General features: G+C 37.9%; 2 protein-coding genes across 3 annotated transcripts in view; one reads left to right on the forward strand and one right to left on the reverse strand.

Moving 5' to 3' along the window:
• The window catches only part of tgm2b (transglutaminase 2b), a 13215-nt gene extending 8029 nt beyond the window's left edge, over positions 1-5186 (forward strand). Inside the window, exons 7-13 of the mRNA XM_043242549.1 lie at positions 1-136; positions 765-868; positions 1898-2137; positions 2216-2491; positions 3365-3525; positions 3597-3733; positions 4716-5186. Of these exons, the coding sequence (XP_043098484.1) occupies positions 1-136; positions 765-868; positions 1898-2137; positions 2216-2491; positions 3365-3525; positions 3597-3733; positions 4716-4866 (1205 nt within the window). The 3' untranslated portion in view covers positions 4867-5186. The remainder of the gene's footprint in view (positions 137-764; positions 869-1897; positions 2138-2215; positions 2492-3364; positions 3526-3596; positions 3734-4715) is intronic.
• Positions 5187-7255: 2069 nt separating this feature from the next.
• vstm2l (V-set and transmembrane domain containing 2 like) lies at positions 7256-16139 on the reverse strand. 2 transcript variants are annotated; one of them, XM_043241206.1, is made up of 4 exons: positions 15808-16139; positions 10524-10693; positions 9983-10027; positions 7256-8503 (listed from the first exon to the last, which is right to left on the reverse strand). In XM_043241206.1, exons 1-4 carry the CDS (start codon positions 15980-15982, stop codon positions 8117-8119), a joined length of 777 nt encoding a protein of 258 aa, XP_043097141.1. In that variant the 5' UTR covers positions 15983-16139; the 3' UTR covers positions 7256-8116. The 2 variants fall into 2 exon arrangements, with proteins under 2 accessions (XP_043097141.1, XP_043097142.1); XM_043241207.1 differs by having other exon boundaries at positions 15932-16135.
• Between the last annotated feature and the right edge of the window lie 2423 nt (positions 16140-18562).

Below are 18562 nucleotides of genomic sequence, written 5' to 3' on the forward strand. Positions count from 1 at the left end.
TGTCTCGTGCTCTGGGAATCCCATGCAGGGTGGTAACAAACTACTATTCTGCCCATGATACCAACAGCAACCTTGTGATCGAGCGCTATCTGAACGAGAAAGGTGAAACAGACAGCAGCACCAGAGACATGATATGGTATGAAGAACCACGTCTCTCATCCAGACGTGCTCCTGTTAAAGGTTACGAAAGGTTCATGTTTAGGTTTTGGGAGTCCTCAGCAACTCAAAAAACCCTTCTTTTCAGCTTGCTCAAAGACTCTCAAACGATTCGTTCAGCGATTAATTTTTCCAAACACCTCCTTTGCTTGACGCTAATCTGCGCTGATTGGTCGTTTGATCTCGTTTTTATTTCATCTCGCCTGCAATTTCTGATAAAGCAGTGTTTCTTTGTGAACACGCTATTTTTCTCCAAAAGTGACACCTAGCGGCAAACATTCATTCAGACCAATGCTACAACAAGTAGGCGTGCATTATGCTAATGTTTCTTACTAACGACAACGTAAAACGGCTTGGGACTCGAGGTTTATTTTCTTATATTATGCATTTATTTTTACCTTCTTTGTTCAACTCCCTTTGTTCAACTTTCCTGTGATTGGTTGATTTTATTTAAAACGGTGTTTGTGAGCTTTTAGCGCTCCAAAAGCGGCACCTACTGGTGGAAAATGATTTAGCATTTTCGTTCAGAACCAACATCTTGGGACTCATTTGAGGCGTAACTCACACGGTGATTGTACTGGACACTGAGGAGGGTTTTTCCGCTGCAGGAACTACCACTGCTGGGTGGAGAGCTGGATGACGCGAGCCGATCTGCCTCCGGGGTTTGACGGCTGGCAGGCGAGTGACCCAACGCCACAGGAGAAGAGCGAAGGTGGGCTTCTGACAAACAGCCAATCAAACGGCCTAAACTTGAAGGGATTTGAAATGCAATTTTTTTTCTCTTACCAGTGATATTTTAGCACGAAATTATTGTGTGTGCGTGTGTTTTTAAGACAGCATATTATAGTTATACAGCATTATCAGCATATGTTATGTTGTCCCCCATAATATACCTTTTTTATGTTTATTTATAGAGTGATCCAGAGGGAAAAAAACAGGAAAATCATTTTTAAGAACCTTGGGACATTTTATTTTTTTATTTATTTATTTTTGGTCCCTTTTTATTTTATTTCTACTCTTAGAAATTGAATTTAGTTCAAACAATTTTTTGCTATAATAACTATTTATTACTTTGTCTGTTTTCAAGTAGAAATGAAAAAAAAAATATTTTAAATAATAAAAAAAAATCTCATATTTTGTTCTAAGCAAAAAAAAAAAAAATTTTTCAGAAAACAAAAGTATATTTCTTGAATTTTGCTTTTCAATTTAAATGTATCTTGATTTTCAGAATGTTACGATATTTGTATATATTATATTATACTATATATAATATAGTAAAAATTTATAAAATTTATACTAAATTAAATTTTAGTATAATATAGTAAAAAATGTATAAAATTTATACTAAATTAAATTTTAGTATAATATAGTAAAAATTTATTAAATTTACACAAAATTAAATTTTAGTATAATATAGTAAAAATGTATTACATTTATACTAAATAAAATTTTTGTAAAATATAGTAAAAAAAAAAATTATTAAATTTATACTAAATTAAATTTTAGTATAATATAGTAAAAAAATGTATTACATTTTTTTTTTTTTATAGTAAAAAATAATTTCTAGTAAGTGTGTTCTGATTTATTCACCCGCATGGCAAAGCCCAGGTAAGCAAAACCCAGAAGATCTAAAATAATCATAAAGGCAGCAGAGAATCAGCAAATGAGTTGAATAACCTGATCAAAGTCTGATTTATACGTGAACAGATATAAAGCCCCGAGCTCTTTGTTTCCGTGTCAGGCGTGTTCTGCTGCGGGCCGGTTCCTGTGCGGGCGATAAAAGAGGGCGAGCTCACCCTCAAATACGACGCTCCGTTTGTGTTCGCGGAGGTGAACGCAGACTTGGTGTACACCCTGAAATACAGCGACGGGAGCACAAAGAAGATCGTGAACGACCAAAAAGTAGGGCAGAAGATCAGCACCAAGAGCGTCGGCCGGGACGAGAGAGAAGACGTCACGCACCTGTACAAGTATCCCGAAGGTAATAACACTCTAATAACACGTGCTACGTCCTTCTCCAGGCCGACTTTGAGGTTGCTTTCTCGATGGCCCCTCGCAGGCTCTGCCGAGGAGAGGCGGGTTTTCCAGAAAGCAAACCACCAGAACAAGCTGCTTCAGCAGAGAGGCGACCCCGGGCTGAAGATCACCATCAAGCTGTCGGCGGACGTCAGGAAGGGCTGCGACTTCGACGTGTTTGCTGTAGCGAGCAACAACACCGAGGAGAATAAGAAGTGCCGCCTGGTGTTTGCGTCCCGGGCCGTGTCGTATAGCGGCGTCGTCGGCCGCGAGTGTGGGTTTAAAGACCTGCTGAATGTGGAGCTGGCTCCTGGAGCGGGTGAGGGTCCTGGGAGGTTTGATCAAAACACTTGCGGCGTCCTTAAGTTGCTTTAACCGTTGTGTGTGAAACAAAGACTGCGTGCTAGCAATGCGTTGGCCAAGTATGCACATTTTTAGCCTCAGTAGAGTCATTCTAATGCATGGCCTAGACTACCAATGCCTTATTAGCAATGCCAACGTTATTTAAAAAAACATATATCAAATTAAAATGAGTAGTAGTAATATATTATATATATATATATATATATATATATATATAAAACTAATAAAATTGTTATTAATTGTTATATATATATATATATATATATATATATATATATATATATATATATATATATATATATATATATATAAATTAACAATTAATAATTATATTTTTATTTTTATATTAAACTTTTATATATATATATATATATATATATATATATATATATATATATATATATATATATATATATATATATATATATATATACAGTTTAATATTATTTATAAATAATTAGTATTTAATAATCATATTTTTATTTTAATTTATTATTATTATAATTCTTCTTATTATAGAATTTATTATTATATTTTGAGCTAAACCTATATAACACACATGCCATTTAATTTAAATGATTTTACTATTATTATTACTATTGCTAATTACAATTTAATTGTTATTATTATTTTTGTGAATAAATTTACCCATTTAATGTTATTTATTTATTTATAATTAGTAATAGTTAATAACAACATTTTTATGATAAAAATATATTATTATTATTATTAGCCTTTTAATACATCTAATAATATAATTAGACAACATAACTGATGCTCAGATTAGCAGATGCTTTGTCATAAACTGTCTTCACTGTGTTTGCTCCAGAGAGGAAGGTTCCTCTGAAGCTGAACTACAGCAAATACTGTAATAATCTAACGGAGGACAATCTCATCCGTCTGGGCGCTCTGCTGATCGACTACAGCACAAAGGAAGCCGTCATGGCCATGCGAGACGTCGTGCTGGAAGACCCCGAGATCAAAATCAGGGTAAGAGCTCATTCGGCACAGCCACTTTCGCGGCGATCCGACGGGGACGTGACGCATGCGTGTGCTTCCAGATTCTGGGAGAACCCAAGGAGAAGCGTAAGCTGGCGGCGGAGCTCGTCCTGCAGAACCCGCTGCCGGAGCCCTTACAAGGCTGCTGCTTCACCATCGAGGGAGCCAACCTCACCGGCGGCAGCTGCATCGCGCAGAAGTAAGCACTCGAAAGCTGTAGAAAGGACACGTTTGCGTGCGTCTCCTGAGACGTCGCCTGAAAAAACATGCTCTGCTCAAGCGCCATATGCACACGCAGTTCATTAAATGCACTTGAATCTGCACACGGTATGTGCTCTTAGCCGCAGACATAACAGTAATAAGGTAACTACATGGCTTAAGGTCAATAGGGTTAGGTTCAGAGTTAATACATATAACTTTTTAAGGCCCTGTTTCACAGACAAGGTTTAGTCTAATTATAGAATATTTCAGCTCAGATTTACATTCAGTCTAAGACTAGGCTTATATATATATTATAATTTTAATATTAAGTTTACACTTTATTTTAAGGTGTCTTTGATAGTGTAGATACACATTTAATTTCTACAAATATTCATATTAATTTATTATATAGTTAGGATTAGTGGCATTTTATAATAAGTGTTATCTTGTGTAATTAATTTTTTTTTAGAGGTAATCATGCATTATATATAATAATAATAATAATATGTTAAATATAATGTTTTTATATTATTATTAGATTATTTATATAAGATTTTAATATAATGCAACTAGGTTAAGGTTAAGGTTAGGATTAGTTTAATACTGCTAATTATCTAGTTTATAATACTGCTAATTATCTACAAACACTTTCTGTGGATAAATTTGACAAATAATTACAAAGTAACAGATTGAATTAAACATGAATTTACTTCATGTGAAAAAGTCATGCTCATGCATCTTACATCCGTTAAAAAGATCCCATGAAATAAGCATAAACTGCAGTTTAAACACATAAGTATATTAACATATATCATCGTCATACCCTTTCTGTTTTAATATTCCCACATTAAACAATAAGGATACTGTTCTTTTCAAGCGTCCGCTAGCTTATGTTTGATTTAAACGCTATTCAGACGAGCAATATGAAAAAAAAGTGGAATCCGTGCGATGTCTAACGGGTAAATATTTATCCGTCTCAGACTGGAGTCAGCCATCGAACCCGGGCAGGAGGCCAAAGTCAAAATCTACTTCACTCCCACTCAGTCCGGCCTGCGCAAACTCGTGGTGGATTTTGACAGCGACAAGCTGGGCCACGTTCGAGGATACAAGAACGTTATCATCGGGAAATGAGAGAGCGGCCTGCCGGTCGTCGGGTTCTCCACGTACTCTTTCATATACGTTATCTTTTATATACTGTATTTTTCTACCAATGGGAAAAGCCAAGCTGGGCTCCATCGCAATATGGAAAGCATGCGATAAGAAGTTTTGAGAACGGGGGGAAATTCCTGGATGTGTTTGGAGCCGCGTTGCACTGTGGGTAATATGCTGTAAAAACAAAAAGATGGAGAAAAAAGCGTGGAGGAGAGTATTTTATATGCAGTTTTTCATGTTTTTGCTTCATATGTCTTTATATTCAGCTGCGGCTTTTTCATTAAAAATCATTTACGCTACCATCTTGACTGGAGTGTTCATTTTAAAAGGAATAAATCAAATTTGAAGTGAAAATGGACTTTTTTTCAAACGAAGCAGCCAAATCGACTCTCAAAAGCTACATCACTTTGCCCGCGTTAATCGTGAAAATGTATAACGATATTATTAAGCAAGTGCCGTATTAATTTTTCTAGACGTAAAAACCCCGTGCCAAACATCCACAGCATCTCTTTTAGTTTCCCGCGCCTTTGATTTACTTCAAATGATGTCCAGAATGTTGTTATCCGCACAAACATTAGCAGACTAAGCACGTTTGCCAAGACAGGAAGTGCGCAGGCAGTGCACAGGAAGCAGTTACTTTCCCAAACACCGTTGCTAGAGCACACAAACATTTACTGTAGTCAAATCAGACATTTGGCATCATTTACTGTTCACGAGGGGTAAAGCGTTTACCATAAAGCTTTTCTGTATTTCTTAATATAGCAGATAGATGAGAGTCGTGTCACGTTATTTATTTTACAATTAATTATACTTCATCACCTACCCACACGTGTAAGTGGGATTTAGACGGGAGATATTCAAGTGAAAACACGATGATAAAGTGAGTGTGTTAGATTTCTCAACAGAATTCCTCTCGATCACACCCTAAACACATCGTAGTCTTTCTTCTGGCGGCTCTGATCTCAAAGAGATATCAAACTGAGCTCCTAAAAGTCTCCTGATCCCGCTAATCGATGTCTTCAGGAGCACTTGAGGAGTAAAGGCAGATGTCTGTACAGTATGAGCCCTGCACATGACGTAAAAACTGACTGATTCATCGATTGTGATCACAAATTAAAAATGCATTTCTTCGTTTTGGGCCCCAAATCACCCCAGGCCCGACTGCCATTAATACAGACATGTGTGAATTAAACTGAGTTTGACCTGTGACCTTCACTCTGAAAAATGGAGGCTATTTATTGACACTTTTTAAAAAAAGTCTCTTACAAGGGAAATGTACTTTTACGATCCTACTGGAATGGCTTTACAAATTAACAAATTGTGCTAATGATTTAGCAAATGAAGCAATGTTAGTCTAGCGCGCGTTTTATTAAATCGTGTGCAGGATTTATGAGTTTTTCCGTAGTGAAGCGTAGTCACGTTTTTCTTTTCCCCCAGTTATTTTATGTATTTTGTATAGCATCACTTTGTAAACTGTACTCCTGCAAGCTTTATTTAGCTTTCATAGAAACTACACTCATTCTTTTTACTCGATGAGTGTTTAATAAGTGTTCACAATATATCACGGTGTTTGTATTTTATAGGTCTGTATGTCACTGAACAGGAAATAGTTTTGCTAGACGCAGAAAAAAATACAGTCTAGGCTATTTATATAAAAATGTTCTCTGTTAAACAAATCAATTTTCATTGGTGTACATTGTGTTTTTTTGGTATCGGAGTTTCAAAATAAGTGATGGAGAATAACTGACAGGATTTTAGCTTTATGGTGAAATTATGTTTTCCAGTTGAACTTTATTTAGCGTGAACACTGACCTCTGTCGGTCGAAGGGAGGAAATGCCTTAATCCAACATTAGCAACTCGCATGCTAGTTTTGTCCTTTGTTTAAAAAAAACTCCATTAACTCCCTCAAACACAGTAATAATATTCGTGGCATAACCAGATTCATTCCACACTCACACACACACACACACACACACACACACACACACACACACACACACACACACCGGCTACTTGCCCTAAAACAGACCCCCAAACATATATATTTATGTCGTTTTCTTCAGTCTGCGAAAACCAATGCACGAGTTTGAACACGTTGCATTAGTTTTATATTATATATTATTTTTAAATTGGGACGTTTACGTTGCTAATATATGTGAACTGAACGAGTTTTCAGAAAAAGGATTGCGCATATACGAATTTGAAGATTATAGGTTTAGCCTAAGAGTGGCAGTGTTGCATCATACACGTGTTAAAAGCCTGACTTGACAGACTGAACACCAAACAGATGCACACATCACGAACAGACGAATGCATCGTATTTTTGAGCTCAAAACAATAAATCATGACAACCTTGCTCATTCCATGTAGAATGTGCGCAATTATTTTATTAGGGTTTAATAGGACTTTTTAAATTGAAACAAGGGACACTTTCTTCAGAAATGCAATAAAGTTACATAACTGAAGCATTTGCCTCCATACAGAACACTAAAGCAGAACAAGGCAGACGTACAGAAGATGCGTCATTAAAATCACTTTAACATCAGAAAACGGCAGAATATCTGTTCAACATTAATAGAAAAGCCCATTTAGAAATGTAGCTCTATTTCAAAGTCTTATAAAACACACACACACACACACACACTAGCCGTTTACCATCTTGTGTACAATCCATTTTTTGATAACCACTTAACAAATGAAACTCACAAATAAAATGTGCAGGAGAATAGATCAGTAAACATCACCGACATAAACAATATATTACATTCAGTCCTTGTTTGTCCTTCCTTTCTAATGAATAAATTAACATTTCTCTTTCGCCCCGCAGCGCAGCCAAATGCACCCTCTTCGTTTCTTCTCGGTCATTAATAATCACCTCTCGTTTCTGCTGCAGTTTTATTCATTCAATTCCTGTCCTCTCTTTCGATGACCACACGACGAGAAGAATCAAGAGTCAAACCAACACAAAGAAAACTAAAGTTTTGCTGATCGCCTAATGTTTTTAAGAAGACTAGCCAACAGAAATGGTTCCAAAAGTAAATAGGTTCGATTGCAAAAGCTTTCTAAGTAGCTTGAATAAACCATCTGTCTAAATCTTCGTTTTTATAGCGCAAATCAGAACAATTTGAGCTCGCAATAAAACTAATGTTAAGTATACTTATGTGGACAGCTTGCGTTCGTAACTTCAGGACTGTTCTAGTTTTATCGAGACGGCCCTCTTCTTTTCAGTCACTCTGTTTTCAGATCTCTGCTCTCTGACGGGTGTTTCTCTCCCATTCTTGTCTTGTTCTCCTCAAGGAGCTGATGAGGATCCTCTTCGTGAAACCGACGGGCCACTTCCTGCGTTCTCTGCTCTTCTTCTCTGTTATGATGGCTCTTGTGTAGATCTTCAGGACTCCGCTCTGACGCCTTCTTTTCGTCCTCTGTGCTGTGGACGGGACTCCGGTGTTCCTGCTGGCCGTCCGGATGGACCTGCAGATAAGCCTGGACTCTGTGGCGCTGGACTCGGCTTTCACTGAAGTCAATGACTCGACACTCGTAGGTTCCCTCGTCTGATGGTCTGACGCTAGACAGGCGAAGCTTATGTGAGATGTTGCTGCCAACCACTTTTACCACCTTAAAACAAACGCAAAACATGATAATCGAACAGAACATCCATATAGTCCTCTGAAGCTAATTACTGTACCTTTGGGAATGAAGAGAATCAATCATGTTTATGTAGATCAATTAAAAGGAGCACATCTACAGAAGGAGCCTGTTTGGATTCGCTCACAGTAAAATTAATGTGTATGCATTAGTGGTGTCGAATGATTACTCATAAGTAATTGCATCCAAAATTAGTTTTTGTTCACATAACATATGTGCGTGTACTGTTATGTTATGTATACATAAATGCAAATGCACGTATATGGGTATTTGACATATGAATATGTCCTATGGTGTGACGTAAATGTAAGCTCTAACATTGACGATAAACAAGCTATTTGTAAGAATGAATATACACTTTCTCGTGTTATTTGTATGTTACAGGGTTTTTCACACCATAGGACAGTTCAGTTTAAGAAAAATATTGGTAACGCTATTTCGATACTCAACTCTAGACATTCTATTAGTAGTAAATCTGCAGCTACAAGTCAACTAGCACTCATTAGAGTATTAGTAGACTGTCTGCTTAATAACGTCTGCTACTTTATTTTAATGGGTCCGCACCATACTGTCAGGGCGTTTGTGGCCTTGGCCTAAATCATCCACTGGAGGGGTGTATGGTCCTTCACCAGGGTGAAATTACGGCCAAGGAGATACTAGGTCCTTCATAAGGTCCCAATCGTGGTTGTCCATAACCACACACCTCAGCATCCGTTTCAGGGTTGTTAAAATGTTCGGCCTGGGGATGGTTGACGGTGATCCTCAGCTTCACCCAGCAGAGGTCAGCCATTAGCCGGGACATGAAAGGGGTTCCCTGATTGGTCGGGATCTCAGCTGGGATGCCGACTCGGCTACAGAGCTCTCTACAGCACCTCTATGATGGGCAGGGCAATCAGTGGACTGGGTGGTCCGTTGGGGATGTTTTCTGGCAGGTAGGACATGCTTGACGGAACCGCTTAACCTCAGTATCCAGGCCGAGCCAGTGGAAACAAACGCAGGTGTGTTTGGTCGCCCCAAGATGGCCCACCACCAGATGTGACACAAAGAAGCATGCCATTCTGGACAACGAAATGCGGCAATGTCCAGGCTGGGTTTCTTTGTCTTCCGCAGTGCGCACTTGCATCCAGCAATGTTTCAGTCTATCATCCTCCTATTGTGACGCTCGCCACAATACATAATAAATATACACAGTACACAAATTATGTAAACAAAAACTTTTTTGGTTGTGAATAAGGAATTAAGATGATTGATTGCTGCAGAATTACTAAAAATGCATTCAGAGAATATAATAAAGTGACTAATTTGAACAAGAAAAATGCCAGAATGTGCCGATGTGAATTTGCTAAGAGATGTGAAGGAATACAATCAGAACGTAATGCATACGTAAACCTGACCATCAAGAGCTTATATTTGGTTAAATTGGGAGAAATGTAAAAATGCAAAACTCACACTTATTTTAGTCGCTCCCTTTGGTGTGTTTTCCTCGGAAACCACCTGTAGACACACATGCTACATGAAAACTGTGTTTAAATGCATGCATGCACAACTCCAGATACATTTAGATACTGACACAGCTTTGATCATTTTGCTCTGTATGCCACCAGAATAGAAATAAAATGAAACGATAAAGATGAAAAGTGCAGGTTTTAGGTTCGATTTAAGGGGTTGAACAAAAATAGGCTCTCCTCCTATGTGATGCTTTACCAGGCCTTACTGCAGCTGACTTCAGTTGTTGTGTGTTTGTGGCTCTTTCTGCCTTTAGTTTTGTCTTTAGCGAGGGACATGCATGTTGACGTCACGATCAACCATTGCATAATATTCCACATCTTCAAAAACTCCTGGATTGCGTTCGCTGTATGTTTTGGGTCAACGTCAATTTATACTAGATGGATTTGTTTTTGTTTTCAAAGCCTAACAATTGTCTTTTTCATTTGCATCTAAATATATATAGAGCAAACTGCATATGCGTAAAATAAGTCGCAAGGCTTTCCTGATTGGCTGTCCATGCTGGTGGCTCCGCCCAGTCTCTGCTGTTTCTGGTGTACCACCACTGGATCTCCAAGGAGACGGAGGAGGAGCTAGCACCCCTGAAGGAGCAGGCCATCTCCACATCATCTCCAGCCTGAGAGACCACGTCCTGAGGAACCTCGGTGAAGAGAGCTGAAGAGAAAGAGAGCTTTTAAAAACTACACCTGATACTAAATGCGTTTTACCGAGCACTAGTCATCCTGCTCTTAACAGCAACCGGTTCCATGAATCTCTTCACGCAGATACTTTCAGTCATGTGTGCGTTTAAAGGTCTGCCGGTCCTGTGCTCAAGAAAACAAATTAATTGCAAAAGGACTAGAGATAATTAAGCAGACACATCTGAGGACAAACAATATAATTAATTCATTGGTATAAAACACACACAGAGTCTGCGTGTCTGCCGATTGCCTGAAGGGACCAACATGCTCTCCTAAACCGCTTCCGCAAACTAATGTTCTTCATTCATTTCCGATATTTCTCTCTGAACTATTGTGCGAAGAACCACATGAAAACAAGTCGTTATAAAGCGACAGCACTCTTGTAGACATACTCCAGGTGAAAAGGAGTAAAAGGAGTTGTTGGTGTTTCGTTAGTGTTACGTTTTTGGAAGAAAAAACATAATAATATCATAAAAAAATAACAAAGGAAAGATTGGAAACGAGAGATTTATCTGTTTGGACAATAAAAGAAGCTGAGAACATTTATTGCCTGTTAAATGGTGTTTATATATAAAAAGATAGATGTTTTGTCCAGGCCATACACACACACAAATATATATATATATATATATATATATATATATATATATATATATATATATATATATATATATATATATATATAAATATATATAAATATATATACTGTATATATATATTTATATATATATATATATATAAAACTGATATTGAATATAGATTAAATCTCAATAATCTCGATAATAACATTGAATCAAACACACAATTATAGATACAATTCATAAGGGTAAAAGACAACACTAAAATTTTTACTGCCAAGAGACATTTGATTGCACTGAAAAAAATACCGTTTCCACTCCTAACAAGGATGCACAAAGACATTCAGTGAATGCTGCTTGAACGACGGCGCTCATTTAACTAAAGAGAAATGGGCAAACTGCACAACTTTGGTTTCAGATTCTCCCGTTAGAACCACTGTCAGCACTGATAGGCCTACACTAATCATAGTCATCTTGCTTGTGTTCGAATAACGATAAAAATGACAAATAAAAAAAGCAAGAGGAGCGCAAACTGGGGTTTTAAAAGCCGCTCTCTCTTTCACGAAATAAGCATGTAATTGTCTGAATTGCAGGCCTGAAAGAGACTAATGCAATTCCGGCAGAACTGAAGCACTGAGCCGCTCACACTTTATAAAGCTCTCAGACCCCAGGGATGGACACACTCCACACGGCTGCTGCATGCTTTATGTTTGACTGCATATCAGAAACATTTGCATTCGGTTCCATTCGTCTGTCGGTACGGTTTATGTATTGCCGTGCATTGCGTTGTATTTAGTTCTGCATTGCACTACATGTGCAGAGAAACGGATAGAATCGTGCATAATAAAACCGACTTGAATCTAAATTCTGAGTCAGCATATAAACAAGTTTCTGCTTTAACGAACAGTATTAACACACCATAATATGCTAATGAGGTTATGCAATATATTTGTTTTAGCAATATAATACTTAAATACAGTTGCTTAACCAAAACGTAATTCGTTAAAACACCTTGTTCAGTGTATTCGTGTTGATAACATGCCATCGTATTACAATAAAATACTTTATTTTTCTGAATTAAGTGTGGTTTTTTATGTTATCACCAATAATAATTGCAGGAAATATTCTGATTAAATTATCAATATATTATCAATATTTTTGTAGTGCAATTTTGGTCTGTACAAAAACAAACAGCATGTTTCATATTGAGATTTATCCAATCAGCTCCACACACACACACACACCGTATAAACATCTTTTCCCTCTGCATCTCGGTAATTACTCCCTGATTTCTGCTCTTTGTTTCAGTAATGAGAATGTACACCATGACCATCTGTTTTCTTTGTCGGAGAGAGAAAGTCTGCGCATCCTACAGTTCTCCTGGTCATTAATATGCACAGTCTCCGTTCGGTTGGTACAAAGGTAATTATCCAGAGTCTAAAGCGCTGCAGTGCTATTGTCTGAGAGCCGATCTGCCCAGCAGTAACACAGACTCCATCTCGCTCTTGCATCAGTCTGTTTAACATCCTCTGATTGCCGAAGCTGTGTGTGTTACGGATCACCTGTGGCAGGCCTGTCTCCGCCTGATTGACATCGAGAGTTTCGATTGCTCTTTTTATCGCTCAAATGTCATCTAGTATTAAAGGCCATTGTGTGAATACGAACTTCCAATGCACTTTTTCTTCTCCGTTGCAGCTCGTTTCCTGATCCCGCTCTCTAATAAACCCGGCGTCGTGTGTGTGCCGTCGGCTGCTTGTATTCATTTATAGTAAACCGCTTTAAAAGTGCCCGCTAAATGCACATTTTCTCTACGCGTTTGCAAAAAAAATATAGTACATCGTACATTTTGTATATTTAGGATTTTTTTCTGAGCTCTTCACTCTTGAAAATTGACTATATGAAATATAATATTGAGTTATTGTAAACAAAATAGATTTTCTAACTACTACACTGCTCCACTGTTGCTTTTGTTGGGTTGCTATCTGTCTTTCTTCCAGGTTCCGGTGTCCTCGAGGACTGCAGAGTGTTTTCTTTTTCGGTTCTTTGTACTTTCTGTTTTTATGAGCAGCATTATGCGGCCGCCACATGCTACAGTAGCTGGAGGTGCTGCCGAACTGCCTTACAAATCATCCCGTACCCTTCGTCTGACTGATTTCCCAGGATCCTTGTCTTCACCAAGACGCGTTTCCATGGAAATGCACTAACATAATTCCATGTGCATAATCTCATGCTGGCGCAATCAAATCAAGTTAACTATGCATTCAGTGGCTGTGCTATTTTGATGAATTCAGTCAAATTAATGACCTTTTAAACTTTTATTACAGGCTACGCTGTTCTACGTGAAACACTGTATGCATTTGTATGCATACGTGCAATGCTTTGCTTCTTAGCACTTTCGTGAGCATGTCACGATTAAAGAGTTAAGGAACTCAACTGGCCTTGCTGCTCAATCTTTGAATGGCTTTGCAACGGTTTTTGACATTTGTGAAACTGGTTACCAATATTTCATTGGCGATACCTGCTGGACAAAATAATGTAAATGCAACTAAAACTCAGTTGCGTTAAAAAACCTTTTACCACTCAACGGCGATGTTTTATTAATAGAGTCATCTAACTAATTCAATCAATCAATCAATCATCTAGTTTCATTAAATACGATTTCTATTACGTTATAGTTGTTGTTAGCACACTAATAACCGCAATACCTTCATTTTTATTATATAAATGCTTCATTAAGATGTCTATATAAAATAAACCTCATTCAATGTCAGGTAAAAAACAAATAGAAGGTAGTTCATGGGTTCACAGCGAACCATTGCAATCTCTAAACAGTTATGAGAAAGCCTTGTTTACTGAAATCACGTCTTTGTCAGTTTGCTCTGAATAAAACTAAAAAAGATTCCCAAATGTTTTGAAGCCATCCAGGCACCATAACATCATACAACACAATTAAGCTTTGGATGTACGGTAACATATTTCAGATTTTGAACACATTCGTTTTACTGCACCACTAAATGACCAAACAGACCTCTCTGCCTGGAGATACCTGCTGCAGCGATTCTCAACAGGTTTAGCACCGAATGACGGAAACGAGTGTGTGTGAGAACTAATGAACGAGAAACAAGGGAGATGTTGACACCAGCGTGGTGTTTGTTCCTTCTCACCTCACCCAAGGGTTGATTGGTTTAATCTCAGCTGGAGGAAGACCTCCATACAGACCGAAACAAACAGCAGAGGTCAAACCCAGCTGGACCCCCCTGTCTGAACAAAACCCCTGCAGACATTATTAAACCAGCTCATGCTGACCCGAGAGAAAGCACAGCGGACGAGGAGATGACAAATTCTTCCCATCAGACGTATAGCAGATGCACATACGCTTTCTTTCACATCCCAATTAATGACCAATGCTAAATAAATCGACTTATTTTGGTCCGAAGAGATTTTTGTCTAATCGCTACAACAAAAAGCTGATTTTTTATCCATTTTTTGCCTTCGTTTAACTAAACGAAAACATGTTTTTAAAGATTTAACTACATTGAACTTTTTCATGATTTTTAGAAAAGAAGTGGGAATATCGTAGCTGCAAAATATTAACTCAAAATGTCAGAACGGTGGGTTTATATCTCATATTTCTGACTGTCCAGATATAACAGTTTCTTCACAAAATGCAAGATATCAGGACTAACTTTAACATTTAATTGACTGCAGTAGAGAGGACAGAAGTGCTAATCTGACCAGTCGATACCCAGCTCATTCACAGCGGGCTCGTTCGTATCGATCACAGAGCATCTCAGAAATCTGCAGCAATCACAGAGCATTAATCACACGACGCAGAAGAGCAGAGCCGAGGGAAAGTTCACGGCGGAGCAAAGATATACAGACCAACGGGTGAGAAAGTTCAAGAGGTTTCCAGGATAAGGCCCTTACGCAGTTATTAAAATAACCTCCCACCGTTTTAACACAAGTGAAAACTTACAGCAAAATGAGCAGTTCTGTTAACTAGCACAAATTCCACTTTGTTTTTCTAATCCCTGGGGATTCCTTAAAAAAAGAAGAGAAATGCAAAAAATTCATGAAACTGCAAGAAAAAAAAAGTATATAAAAAACCTTGTTAACTAGGTGACATATATATCACATACACACACACATATATATATGTGTGTGTGTGTGTGTGTGTGTGTGTGTGTGTGTGTGTGTGTAAATGTCATTTTAACTTAACATTTTAACCAAAATTATGGAAAGACATACTCTGACAATTTATGTAATGTGACAACTTGCCCCGTAGTAGGTTGCAGGCTATTCACAATATTGTATCTTTAAAACGCTATTTCTGTTATCACAGTTATATGAACCTTTCCTCCCTTAGTACGCTTGTGATTATTTTCCAAGTGCAGCCTAACTTTTAAAAACATCACTTTAAGATAATGGTTTCGGACTCAATCAAAATCAAAGAGAGAGAGAGAGAGAGAGAGAGAGAGAGAGAGAGATGAAAACTTATTGAGTTTCCTACCCAGGCAGGGTTTTTGGGTGATCTGAATCAGTTCATATATGATGCTCCAGAAAAGCTCGAGACGCATCCCATCACACTCAACTAAGTGCCGTTCCGCTTGTTTCCGTTCCTCGCACACACCTACCGTTTCCAGATACGTGATTGTCCACCGCCAAATTCGCGCTGATTTGGGCATAAAGTCCCACCGAGTGTATAATCCACAGCATCTCTCCAAACGAGCGCATTTGTGCTCTGTCGCTCATCAGATCCTGCCGGTAAAGCGGCGCCCGAGAGTCGGTCGGTGTCTGTGCTCGTCACGCACCGGAGCGCACTAATTGCCGTGCGGCTGCGGCGGAGGAACACGCGAAGGAGGGGCGCGCGTGGTGCGGTCTGATGAACGATCAATTAGGCGGAGCGATATCAAGGTGATTCACGAAGCGTACGGCTCATACTACCAGGTGAAAGTCACTTTCTAGTTTTTCTAGATTTAACATTTATTGCCCAGCTATAATAACACAGTTATCGCCCAGTTATTACAGCGCTCTGGCCAGAGGGACGTGATAATTTCACCTTTGCATCTTGTAAATACAACCTTCCAGCAATGCTTCAGTGCACCATTAGATGCAATAAATTAATTCCTAGAGTTATATCATTAGAAAGAATGTATAAATACCTGTTGTATATGTATATATGCGTATAGACCAGGTCATGATTGGTAAAAAATACTGCAATACTGTTATTCGAGCACATGCATTGCTTGCTTTTACGGGTCTTTGCATGCATTTCAGTGAGCCAGACTGCAGTATTTTATATCTCACAGACAGTCCAAGCATATCCAGCAGATTCATAAATATTAAACATAGCTGAAAGGCTGGAGGAAAATGGAATAACTTGTGCTAAAATAGTTGAAGCGGCCTCACAAATGTTAATGTGTCCGGTTCTCAAACCGACTCGCAGACATCAGGATCAGGTCTGAGCCCGAGGGATGACTGAACGTGTGCGAGCTTTGCCTTTTCTGAATCAGAGAACATTTAACATGTAAATGAAGTGTATGATCGCTGTTTGCTGGTGTATTGTAAATGCATTTTAAAAAAAAATGGTTCCAGTGGGGAGACGCTGCATTATTTCATTAAGTCGGCTGCAATTATGTCTCAGTTTCAGTCTCAAAATATAATGAAGTACAAATTAAAGGAGCACCTGATAGAAAAACGCATTGTTTTCTATGCTGATAGCATCGTGGATAGTGCACCAATCACCTAAACTGTGCCAATCACTCCCTGCTCTCTCCATTTTCCTTCCTGTCCTGTACGTCCTATAATAAAAAGAGAAAATGATTGTGCACTCTCAATACTAAATAAAATCATTCACACAGTAGTCTTCTGGCTAAAAGGTTTTCAATAGATCTTAGTTGCCTTAAAGGTCACTAGAAAATTGCATGCTGTCTCTCTGAACTTTTCAATCAGCGATGTTTGCTTTTAAGAGCAGTGTTTTATCGCAGATATAGTCTGGAGGATTTAAATGTCTCTCTTGCGGTGAAGGGCAAGGCCAGCACTTTAGCAGCCGCCAACCTTGAAGGTGCCGTTAAATGCAGTCAAACTTCTTCATTCTTCCACACGTATAATCTGAACATGACTCAAAGCTGAAGTAGAGAATATAGATTTTCTTAAAGCCTGTCTTTAGACTGGATTCTGAATGGCCCTGGATATCAGCGTTGGCTGTTTTGAGGTTTTTCTTTGGCCTCAGCGCTTAATTGATCAACAGGATAATTGATTGGCTTGCTGTGTTAATGAGTTAGTGATTTATATGGTAATGAAAAGGTCCAGGCGCATGCTGCTGCTCAGTAATAATAGACCAAGAAAGCAACAACCTTGAGAGAAAAAAAAAAAAAAAAAAAAATTTAAAAAGACAGATTGTAAATGATTTTTTAGATTTTAGATTGGTTTTTTTGGACATAAATATTGATCTTTTTATTCTACTAAATGTGAAGCAAGAATATTTAGATATTTCCACTGGAAAACGAGACAAAATACTACAAGTAAATATAGTATGTAAAATTCTACCTGGTCTCATTGAGACAAAATACATACCAATAAGTACATACAAAAACTTTGAATTGAGCATTTTTTCATGTCATTACATTGTTCAGACCATAAGAAAAAATATAACAAAAAATAGTAAATAAAAAAATTATTAATAAAAAAAAATGATTAATATTTTATTATATGTCCTCTATAGAGGTGGCTTTTTTTTCTTTTTTGACATCAACATGGAAAAAAAAAACAATGGGATTTTCTTTTAAATCACTAATCAATTTTTAGGCTTCAGGATTTTTTATTGCAAACTTTGTTTAAGGCTGGTTCTTAACTATGTTATAAAATATATAACAAAATTATTTCATACACAGTTTTGTTTTATGTGTGTAAAAAATTTCCTAAACTGGTTCTCCCATTAAGCACAGTGTATCTATACACTGTGACCAATTTACATAATAATGTGTTTCTGTGAGGACAGCATGCTGAAAAAAATACTGATATCATTTATTTTCCTACTCATTTGTTATGTCTCCCAAAATGCACAATAAAATCCTTTTAACATGTTCTGCATCACTGCGCACCATGCAACTCTGAGGTTTGTGTATCAAGATCAGTGTTACAGTCTTCACTTATTGTCTCAGAGTCTGATCTTGCTCACAAACACACACTAAACGCATGCCTTATCTCTGGCTGCCGTGTTCGAGAGCTGCAGCAGATGGGATTTCATTACACTGTTTCACGTT

This window comes from Puntigrus tetrazona, chromosome 6, assembly GCF_018831695.1.
Source record: "Puntigrus tetrazona isolate hp1 chromosome 6, ASM1883169v1, whole genome shotgun sequence".
NCBI classification, from domain to species: Eukaryota; Metazoa; Chordata; class Actinopteri; order Cypriniformes; family Cyprinidae; genus Puntigrus; species Puntigrus tetrazona.